Source organism: Rhododendron vialii, chromosome 9a (genome assembly GCF_030253575.1).
Source record: "Rhododendron vialii isolate Sample 1 chromosome 9a, ASM3025357v1".
NCBI classification, from domain to species: Eukaryota; Viridiplantae; Streptophyta; class Magnoliopsida; order Ericales; family Ericaceae; genus Rhododendron; species Rhododendron vialii.
This window is the reverse complement of record NC_080565.1, coordinates 38,935,896-38,947,538: the sequence shown is the minus strand read 5'-3', so window position 1 is coordinate 38,947,538 and position 11,643 is coordinate 38,935,896. Positions and strand designations below refer to the sequence as shown.

Here is an 11,643-nt window from a genome sequence, read left to right as displayed (position 1 = left end):
GAAGGTAGAGAACCCTCTATGCTCTGTTTGGAAGTTATGGAAAATAAATAATTATAGTTTTCACGGAGGGTTTGGCAATGGGTGAAATAATCTCTAGATTTATTAACCAATTTTGGATGATTTAAGTGAGCGATATGAGATAAAGTTTAGCACTCCTCATGTGCAACCCTTTGACTTGGGCGACCCTCACGTGCAACATGAATGCTGGTTGAGGTATGATTTTATGAGGTGTGGCAATTGACTTGGATGACGGAGACTTGGGAACGTATGGTGAGGCACCCAAGACCTAGATCTAATATTATGTTATATTTTTTGAAAGGTTCCAATCTAATCCAATTAGCAATAGGTGGAATAAACTTTAGATTTTATTAACCAAACTTGATTGGCATGAGTGAGAGATGTGGAATAAAGTCTAATAATTAAGAAGAAAAATGTAATAAATATATGAAAAAAATTTATTTGTTTTTAGTATTTAATTTTGTTATGAAAAATGCTAACCATTGTCCATTAGGCATAAGATAATAGGTAGAAAGTATATCGATATTCGAAAAAAATGTATTGATATTCGTAAAATGTGTATTAATATCTGAACTTGTTTCTCATTATATACTATTTATTATCTTTCGCCTACTAGGCGGAGGTTAGCAAAACCGGTTTGTTATTTCTCTCCACTTTCTTTCCATGCCAAACAAGAGAAGGGAAACTTTTTTAAACTTTCCCTTCCCTTCTCTGAGTTTCCTCAGGTTCCAAACAGGCCACTAGGAAATCTAGATCGTTGGTCGTATACAGGATGTTGTGACTAACACAAACCAATCTCCTTGGTAGTAGAACATCTAGTAAGGTGGATTGTAGTTAGGAAACAGTTATTGCCACACTACAACCTATTGTGTGCAGCTAAAACAAGAAAAATAAACGACCTAACGCATACAAGAGTGCAAAATCAAAATACATCGACATACATCCATAGTATCATAACCACATCTATTTTGCTGATCAAAAAAAAAAAAAAAACTTGCACAACTTTTCTGTAAGACTCAAATTTCCCAGTAACAAGTGGTGAGTCTCTCGTTGAAGTGGTAAGGTAACACCAGAACCGTATACCAGAAGTATAAAGAGCAATTGCACTTTTCACTTGGAGCAACTGCCAAAAATATGTCCAAGCAAAAAACAACATCTCATGGCAATGAACAGGATACTAACAGCCAATTACCAAGGCAGATTATTAGAATACCTGTTGCAGACTCAATTACCCATCAATGCCTTGTCAGTTGTCAAAGCACATTTCAAACTTGAACTTTATAAAACAAACATCCGATTACGAAATCTAAGCTAGAATCAGTTCTGATGTTACTTGGTCAAACACAAAAACCATAGAGGATCCTAAGAATCCAGTTCGAAAAGAAAAAAAAGGAAAATAGAGGATCCTAAGAATAAGGTTCAAAATAAGACAAAAAACAGTCAACTAATTGACTGAACCAGAAAGGATCTCTCTCCTCTTCTACCCAGAACAGCAGAAAGGAATTATCATCTGATAGTCCCAGCAAAATACTGACAATGTCAAGTGTTCATATGGGGTTATGAATGTTCGACAATTTCGGGGACTTCATCAATGTGAGACTGGGAAAGTTGCAATCCTCCCACATCACACAAGGCTTGGGTGATTTCGGACTTCCACAAGGTGATGCTTGTCCACTTGGCAGCCTGGTATTCTTCAGTTGATATCGATCCAAATACAGAAGCTCAGACATCTCTTTTATTTCCAAATACCGGGGGGGACTCTCCGCCTGAAACAACAATGGTAGTATCGTTTTATGCCATCCCTAGTGTTCGCGTAATCAAAGAACGAAAACCCCAAAAGAAAAAGCTAAGAAATGAAACATTCACAAAGTGAGATGAAAATCTGTAAACCTGTCCTAAACTGACCTTCAATTTTGATGACAGGGGAGACACCTGTGGAGAGGCTGACCGCATGGAATTATCTACAAGAAGGCAAATAAATAAATCAGTAGGCTTTTAAAAACCAAAAGCAAACCAAAGAAAGATCGGTGAGACAAGGCCACAAGGGATTGGCTTTGGAGTACCAGTTTCTAGTCCAATAGACTGCAGAAAATAATCCATGTCAATGCCCTTCCGCTGTGCCTTGATGCATTCCTGATGATTATGCAGAAGCTGTTCTTCTGCAACATTATGGGAAAGAAATTGTTCTTCCACAACAGCACCCAACTTATTACAGCAACTATCTTTAGATGATTGTTGGACATATGGTTTGCCTGAGTTTGTAAGGTCACGGAGTGCTTTCCTGCCACCAACTTGCACTTTTTCTGGAGCCTTGGAGGCATTTCTTTTACCTCCAAATGAAGATTTCATTTTAGAGGAACCAATTTCTTCTCCACTAGAGATCACATTCTTTGAGTTGTGCGTCTTTGATGAATGAAGTGCGGAAGGCCTACCCGAGTTAGATATATCATTAAGCGCTTTCCTTCCTCCAAGCCCTACACCATTTTTCTGTGACTTCGAGACATTGGTTTTTGCCCCTAAAGGAGCCACTATAGGGGACAGAATAAAGTTAACCATGCCAACACGTGAGACATAATGATTCTGATAAAAAGTATAGGACTAGAGAAAACAAAGGGCAAATGAATTGTGAAGTACCATCAAAGTGAACACTTAGATTCTGGTCACGGATCAGGCCTCTAGCTTGAGTTGCCATTGATGCTTTCCACAAGCAAAAACCAGTTTAATGTTCTGTAATGGAAGAAAAATGAGATAGATAAGCAAGGTACAAGTAAACTTAAAGAACAAACTATGGACCAAGGAACAATTCAGTATAAGTTCACTTCAAACTGTTTAAAGGTACTATGAATAGCAGATACGAAAACCCACTTGCCACTATTTTCCATAACCTAGAAAGTAACCAGGTCTGAAGAAACTTTGAGGTTCGCTACTGTATCAAACCAGTCTCAGCTATTATAAAATGGTATGTTACTAATATTTTCCCTTTGTCTAGTTACGACATTTGCACCTTACAACTACAAATGACCTTAACTGCCTCAGTGGCGGCTGCACACCCATGGAAGGGTGTGCAGTTGAACACCCTATTATTTTTAAATTTTTTTTTTTACTAGTAGTAATTTTATTTTAGGTTTCTTTGAACACTTAATTTATATATTTTGAACACCCATTAGTCCAAGTGACTCGTAATTGAACACCCAAATGACCCAATATATTATCCCAAACAAAGCTTACGCTCATAAAGAAAAAAAAATTGTTTAGAAGAGAAAAAAATCTAATGATATCAATATCGTGCTCTGTATTTTCTCTCAAAGACAATCGCCTCCATGCTCATTTCCTCCAATCTAAATCTACTAATTTAATATTTAGGACATTAATTAACTATCGATGTTTGTTTGTTTAGTTAATGGAATTATGAACAAGTTTTTTGACGAAAACTTTTGCTTATAGCAACACTCAAAGTTTTTCTAAGCGAAAACTTGTTGAGTTCACAATCTTCATTTCGATGAAAGACTACAACAACATGATGATAAGGGACAAAATAAGAGAGCATATCTCCAAATAGGCCTTTCTCAATTTATTTACACCATAATTTCTCTCGAAATGATATTTGTGCATCGATGCCTTCTATTTGCCTCAAAATATGAAAAGTCGTCAAGAACAATTGTAAAATTGCAAGTATACCTTATGATTTTTTATCGCACTATTTGTACTAAAGTATGAGATTTGGTGAAGGTGTTATTTGTTACTAAAGTTACTAGAGTCAAGGTAATTTTTGAACATCCTATTACAAAATCCTGGAGCCGTACTAAAGTATGAGATTTGGTGAATGTGTTATTTGTTACTAGAGTTATTAGAGTCAAGATAATTTTTGAACACCCTATTATAAAATCCTGGAGCCGCCACTGAACTGCCTTACACAACCAGTCTAAGAATAATCTTTTCTTTTCCTTTCCTTTGTTTGAGGACTAAGGAGGATGACATCCAACCTACTCCTGAACTGCAGGCTACAACAGTAGTCAGATTTCACCACTGCCTTGAAGTCTTTTTCTTTCAGTATGACTTAATTCACCACATGGAACCGCTTTTTCACCAATTCCTTCACCTAGTTTAGACAATTCAAGAATTATTTTCCAAGTCATGCACGTGATGATGAGTTAACCAGACAAAACCAAACACCCCAAGTCCCACTACAAAATCCTCCCTATCGCTCCCTCAATGACCAATTTCTCACCAACCAAGGAAAATATACTTTCTTACTCTTGCCCATTGCCATCAAATAAAAGCATGTAATCCTAAATCCCACACATCAGGTGAGAGAAAAACAATCGAAACCTCATGCTAAACCTCGCATCTATTATTCAAACACATATACCCTTCAAATGTCTACAAAACCTCATGCTTCAGCAAATACAATAGAAACCTTAGTCACAAAATCTTTTCTTGTCCACTACACTGTTTTGTGCTCAAAGAAACGTTCAAATACTGTTTTAATTGTCTAGTAATCCGTGACCTGTTCCATGGTTGATGCAATACTTCAAGCAATGATAAGAAAAACGTAAAGATCGAAAGAGAAAAATCAAGAAACAGAAAACAAAAACGCCCATTGGGGGGGTAATTGAGAAAAGAAAAAAGAAGGGTTTGGCAGTTCACAAAAACCCAATCACGGGTACTAAAAACGAACCCCTAGGGTTCTTGAAATAGCCTAATCAACAGATATATGAGGATTTGACATAGCAAACCAAAAGAAAATAACTTAGCGATTCAATGTGCGTTTAATCGCAAAGGAAGCATAGAGAAAATTCGCAATTTCTCGGCCTCCTACATTAGGGTTTCAGAGAGAGAGAGAGAGGGACTCACTGGTGAGCAGTGTCGCGATTCAATCTTCTCGCTCGATCAATTTAGCTTTCTTTGTACTTTTTCCGGTCGATTCTCTTTCCGTTTTTATTGATTTGCTTTCGTATGTGTGTAGCAATTTTTTTGTGAGGCCTTGGAATTGGGCATCTGGCGTATATAGTAGCCGTTGGAGTTGCAACGGTCAAATTTTGAGCCCTTCGGTATCCGAGTTGAGTTTTGTTGGAGTCCTCTTTCCTTTTTTTTATTAGTTGAAATGGTGTGAATTCTGTCACAAAATGATGTCATGTTTATCAAAAAGTGTATTGTAAATATAAGCATGACATCACTTGTAAGGGTGTACACGGTCCGGATTGGTCCGGTTCTCTAGAAAACCAGTAACCGAACGATTTCAAACGGTTCTAGAAAATTGGAAACCAGAACCTAACCAATATATACATGGAATCTAACCAGAACTAAACCGCAAGACCGGTCCGGTTTTGGTTCGGTTTCGGTTCTATCCAATAAGCATAAAACACTTATTTACAAAATATGAACTCATAAAATTAAAGAAATAGAAAGATAATTTTGTGGAATAGGATAGGAAGGAAGAAAATAAAAGATTTCCTAATAAATGAAATTTCATCTCTAAATAAATTAAGTTTAGTAAGGAAAAAATTAACCTATCAAATTCGAGTACATATTTAATTACACACATATGTATATCTATATTTATCTTACTTTAAATGGTCCGGTTCGGTTCTAACTACGGTTCATTACTTGAGAACCAGTAACCAAACCAAAATTAACGGTTCTTATTTTTTTGGAACTATAACCTGACCATAGAACCACAGAACCGGACCAAATAGGACGGTTCGGTCTGGATCAAACCGATTTTACGGTTCGGACGGTTTTCTTGAACACTCCTAATCATTTGTGGTTAAATCCACACTGTTTTGACCAATAAAAGAGAAAGTGAACAAAATTGCACTCTCCGTATCCATGCATTAACCAATTCCACTTAACTTTTTCTAAAAATTTTAGCTTTGTCCTTATTTGAATTTTTTTTCGATTGGTAATTTTGCGTCAATTTTTTGTAGTGTTGATTTGTCTTGACAAGACAAATAGAAAAAAGCCAAATTTTTTTTACTTTTGCCCAAAATTTTTTAAATTTTTGCTCAATTTTTTTTACTTACAAAAGTGGTTAGTTCTCTTTCTCAAATTATTTGGGTAAAAGTAATTTTTTTTACTTTTCCGATTCATCTTGTCAAAACGAATTAATAATCCATAAAAAATTGGCACAAAACTAACAAAAATTTGAAAAAAATTCAAATAAGGACAAAACTAAAAGTTTCAAAAAAAAGTTAAGTGGAATGGGATGGGGAACCTTACTGCCTTTGCTTATTTTTATTTTTATACAAATCAATGAATCATGTTATAGTTTGGGAATTGATTTTGGCACTCTCCTTTTCGTTAATGTCACTCTCCTTCTTTTACAAAATAAATATTTTAATAAAAACATAAAGGGGAGTAACATTAACAAAAAAAAAGTGGCATTAACGAAAAAAGAGAGTGGCAAAATCACTCCCCTATAGTTTTCGCACTTTCGGTAATCCTGAAAGATCAATTCACCTTCTACTGGCGGAAAATTAAAATAAAACAAAGTCACGTAAAGAATGACCCAAAAGAGTTTGACATCTTTACAAGGTTTCGAACCCGAATTGTTAGGAAAGACCAAAATTCTAGCAGATAGCAAAAGAATAGCAAAAGAAAGAATGGGGAGTAGGGTTGCAAACGAGTCGAGCTTTACAATGTTCAAACTTATTTATTAAGTTTTTAACGAATCCGAGTTCGAGCTCGAGCTCAGTGAAAACTTAACGAGTCGAGCTCGAGCCGAGCGGGTCTTAGCTTGACTCGAGCTCGAGCTTGTTCACGAGCCTCAACGGACCAATAAAAAATGTATATATATCTTCGCATAGAACTAATATAATCAAAAATATTTTGATTGTAAAGGTATGTATTTTTCATTTTCTTATGGAGCGGGGGTGTACTGGTGTACGTGTGCTTTCGCTTCTCTTGATTGACTCTCTTGATTGACTGAAAAGTGAAAACGGAAAGAACAAATTATGAAATAATAATAAAAGTCCTAAACTTAAGTATATATATCCTAGCTCGTGAACCGACTCGATCCGAGCTTATCCTAGCTCGAGCTTGGCTCATTTACAAAACGAGCTGAAAAAATCGACTTGAGCTCGTTCGTTTAACTTCTGAGCCGAGTTTGAACGAATCATTAACGAGCCGAACTGTGAGCACTCGCGAGCGACTCAGTTCGTTTGCAAGCCCCAATGGGAAGGGAGAAGGCCTATCATTTTGCAACTTATCAGGCTAGCTACTGTGACCACAATTAGACCCACGTGAGAATAGCTTCTCGGGTTCTTTCAGCCCAAAATGATACCCTATTTGACACCAAAACCCAATAATCACCCGGCTTTCAGGGTTTGGCCAATTTATTTTCGGTGCTGGATGGGTATATCCCACGTGGTACCCATTCAGCACATCTGAGTAGTTCAATACATTTTTGGACAATTCGAATTGAAACTCTCTTTCTCTCTTCTCATTCCAACACTTTCTCTCTTCAAATTCGAATCGTTCAAAAACACAATAAATGGCTCAAATGTGCTGAACGAACACCACGTGATACCTATTCGGCACTGAAATTTTTTCCCTGAGTTTGCTTCCTTGCAAGGGCCCGCCCATACCTTCCAACGGAAAAATCGGCACTCAGTCCCCTAGCTTCATCAATAATGCACCGAATTCCTCTTCCATTCCAGAGCTGCTGTAGCTTCTAGAAGACCTCATGTTCCATGACGCAAGCCAATGTGTCCACCGACACCCGGGGAATTATCCCCTACACTCGCAACTCATTTCACTTGGGCGGAATTCAACACTTACTCATCATGTCTCCAGAGATGCGCATAAAAATCTAATCGTAAGAAAAATTTCATTTTACTTGTCGATGTCGGGCCTTTGAGAATCTCACTCTTGTGGTGACATGTGAGATTAGGCACACACCACATGGATTCCCATTGTCTATTGCCAATGTGAGACCCAAGTCGTAGGATGCACAATATGCCTCGCATTTTGCAACTTACTTTGTTACAACTTTAGTCATATCAGTAATTCTTTAAAAACCTCTCGCGCCCGCTAGCGATTTTCACACTATGTTTGTGCTCTCCATACTCGTTTTCATGAGTTTTAATAGTTGGAAATGCTTTTCAAAGACTCACATTATGTGACTTATGCCGTGAGTCCAGCTTGCGAATAGTTTCTCGGGCCTCCTCAAGCCTAGAAAACAATCAACTGACACCCAATAATCATCGAGTTTGGGCGTTTGGCCCATGTCTTGCTTGACAGCGCTATGAGTCTCCCTTTGTGAGTCTTTCTCGGGCATACAAAAATGATCAGAAAAATGTTCACTTTTTAGATCTCGTCGTAAACATCATTCATGTAAAAAAATCACATAGATTAGATACCGTTTGATACGACTTAGAAATGCATTAATCTTGTAATTAAAAAGGTGTGAACACTGAATTGCAACTCATATAACACATTTATCAGAAGCTTAACGCATTTAAAAATCCTATCAAATGGTATCGTATCGACATGATTTTTGATGTGGTCAATATTCTCGACGAGTTTTAAAAAAACGGTTTCAATCATTTTTATATGCTGTGAAAGGATCCACAAATTATCGAAACTAGACAAAGAACCGGAGGGAAAGAACTGGACCAGAGCCGAGTCCGTCTACCTCATGGCGGGGGGCCCACTTATGCCAACTCTATTGAAAAAAAACGAAGCTTGTAATCCAAAATGGGTTTGTCCTCCCTACAACTTTCCTCCTGCGTACAAAAGTGTGATCTTTTTTTGTCGAAACAAGTGGGGACGACGATAAGCACCAAACAGGGGTCGTGACAGAAGAGAAGATCTTCACGCTTTAATACAGAAAGTCTACGCACAGCAGATTTGTGCACAGATTTTGTTGTGAGGTTCATCACGGGTCTCACACAAATCATCCGAACCGTTCATTAAATGTAAAACATTTTTTTAAGGGTCCCCGTAAAAAATATGTTCAATCCGATATCTATAGGTTTTCAATCCAACAATATAACTTTTCATTATCCGAAAATCTGAATGAAAAGTTAGAAGGTTGGATGAAGCATTTATAGGTATCGGATTGAGGTAATTTTTTACGAAGACCCTTCAAAAAATATTATACATTTAATGAACGGCTTGGATGATTTGTATGGGATCCGTAGTGGACCCCACAACGAAATCTATGCACAGATTTGCTGTGTGTATAGCAGGACTCTTAATTGTAACCTTTAATAACTTCACCCGCTCACACAAGTATTGTGATTTGTGACCATCGTCACCCCGGACGCGGGGGGCTGCTGTCCCAATTTTGGAGTCTACTCTGATCTTGCTCTGATAATCTGAATCGTTCACTTTGTAAAGCTCGTCGAGTAGAACAACTATACAAAAAATCAGTTTAATTGAATATCATTAAGTACCTAATCGGAGCCCATATAACTCTTAGTCCATGGGTTACAGTGGATTTGATCCAGTGTTTCAGATCCATTCTTTTTAAAATAAAAAAGGTTCCGATCAAGTACTTAATGATATCCAATTAAGCTGATTTTTTGCATAGTTGTTCTACTCGACGAGCTCTACGAAGTGAACGTTTCCGATCATCGGATCGAAACCAGAGTGGGCCCCGAATTCGGGGACAGCAGCCCCCCTCCCTCCTCATCACCCACGCTTTAATGAATCAAATAACCGCTGCGGGTTTCGACCAACATGTATTGATAGTGCAAAGATCGATTTTACGTATACTTTTCATGGCCCCACGCAAAGGTTTGAACCGTCCTGTATTTTTTAAATAATTCTTGAACCTTCCAAAACTGAACAATCTGTCGATTGACTGAGAATTCACTACTTAAATTTTTTAAAACTACTCGAGTTTAACTTGATTATATATTCTACTAATGTAATTATTCAAACTTGACATGCTGACAATAGCCCCACTCTACTCAAACTTGAGCTAAAAGGCTCAAAGCTTAAAGACAAATTAAATTGAGAAGTCCGTAAATCATTATCATTAACGAAAAAAGGTCAAATTACTTAAAAACTCGATTGAAGTTTAAACCAATCAAAGGGCCGTAAATCATTATCATTAACGAAAAAAGGTCAAATTACTTAAAAACTCGATTGAAGTTTAAACCAATCAAAGGGAAAGTTCTAAATTTGGACAAACAAAACAAAGAATATGGTAATAAACAAAAATGTACTACGAGCCTGGAAAGACAATTTTTTATTTTTTCTTACGAACGCAAACATATCATATCATATCATATGATGTCATATTTTTTCTTACGAACACAAATATATCATATCATATCATATCATATATTATATAAGAAAGCAAAGTATCATATATTATATAAGAAAGCAAAGTATAAAAGGACACTGTCTATCTGAAAAGACAAAAAAAAAAAAAAAACCAAAAAAACTAAAAATAATAGTACAAAAAAATCGTCTGGAGCCAAGTGAAGAGGCCAGGTATGGAAAGATCGAACTTCGTGTTGGTTCTGTTCAGTGAGGTGCACAACACTGTGCTACGCACGTCCGAGCCGTCGGATCGTGCATTCGACTGCTCGGATCTCATCTCGGCAACCAACGATCGAGAGCCGTTTATTATCAAAATGAGATCCAAGTCATCGGCTGCATAATCTAACGGCTCAAATGTGCGCAGCCCGGTGCTGCACACGCCACTGCATAGCACGATTTCCAATTCGGAAAGATCATAATTGTATGGGGATTAGGTGGCGCTGTTGGTTGCAGTGGGGATGTAACGTGTTCACTCCCTCCTTCACTCATCCTACCTACTATTCGTGCGTATTACTACTAATGTTCATTTCGGATGGCAGATTTTGATTTTTACTAAATTCGGATTCCTCGGTTGGGTTTAATAAAAGAAATTCTGACAATATACTATAATAATTTATTCCACACATCAATAATATTGATAAATTTTCTTTAATTATCACTTATCTGAAACAGCTTTTGCATCTCAATTAATTTAGAACTCTCACTTTCCGTTTGACCAAAAAGAAAATAAAAATTTAGAACTCTCAAGTTGACGATTAAACAAATTTTTAAGAGCGACTCTAACTAAGTTTTGTATTGTTCCAATTCTCTATATCAAGAAGAAATTTTGTAATTTATCGTCTCTCTTTTTTTTTTTTTTTTGTATTTTGTAGGAACTTATCGTACATTTTAGAGACTGGTCTCTAAATTTACTTGGAGGTCTCCATTTTCGGAGATCGAAACTCTATTTTTTAGACCAAATCTCTAAAATAAAAAGTACAATGGATTCCTCCAAAATTTCCCATAAATTACAAATCTCCATTAATATATAGATTTGGGACATTATAGAGCTCGGAGTTAGGGCCTGTTTCCGAACTCAAAATAAGTATTTATTTTTTAAGACGATAATTTTAAGTTAAAAAATAATGTGTTTACGTAAATAATTTTTCTAGCAATATGAATTTTGTTTGAGAGATCTCATTAAGATCTTCTGAACGGTACTAAATAAATTAAAAAATTATTTTTTATTCATATTATTTTTAAATTTAAAAATATAAAATAAATATTTATTTTTTAAAAAAATGTTCTGAAACTGGACTTTACTCTAATGAACATATAAGTCTCCGTGGAAATGAACAAATTCTCCGTGGA

General features: G+C 36.5%; 1 protein-coding gene across 1 annotated transcript; it reads right to left on the bottom strand.

Moving 5' to 3' along the window:
- Window positions 1-1,281: 1,281 nt before the first annotated feature.
- Window positions 1,282-5,048, bottom strand: LOC131300250 (uncharacterized). Its single transcript, XM_058325978.1, has 5 exons — window positions 4,873-5,048; window positions 2,653-2,745; window positions 2,082-2,546; window positions 1,924-1,979; window positions 1,282-1,784 (listed from the first exon to the last, which is right to left on the bottom strand). Exons 2-5 carry the CDS (start codon window positions 2,708-2,710, stop codon window positions 1,566-1,568), a joined length of 798 nt encoding a protein of 265 aa, XP_058181961.1. The 5' UTR covers window positions 2,711-2,745; window positions 4,873-5,048; the 3' UTR covers window positions 1,282-1,565.
- Window positions 5,049-11,643: the final 6,595 nt, after the last annotated feature.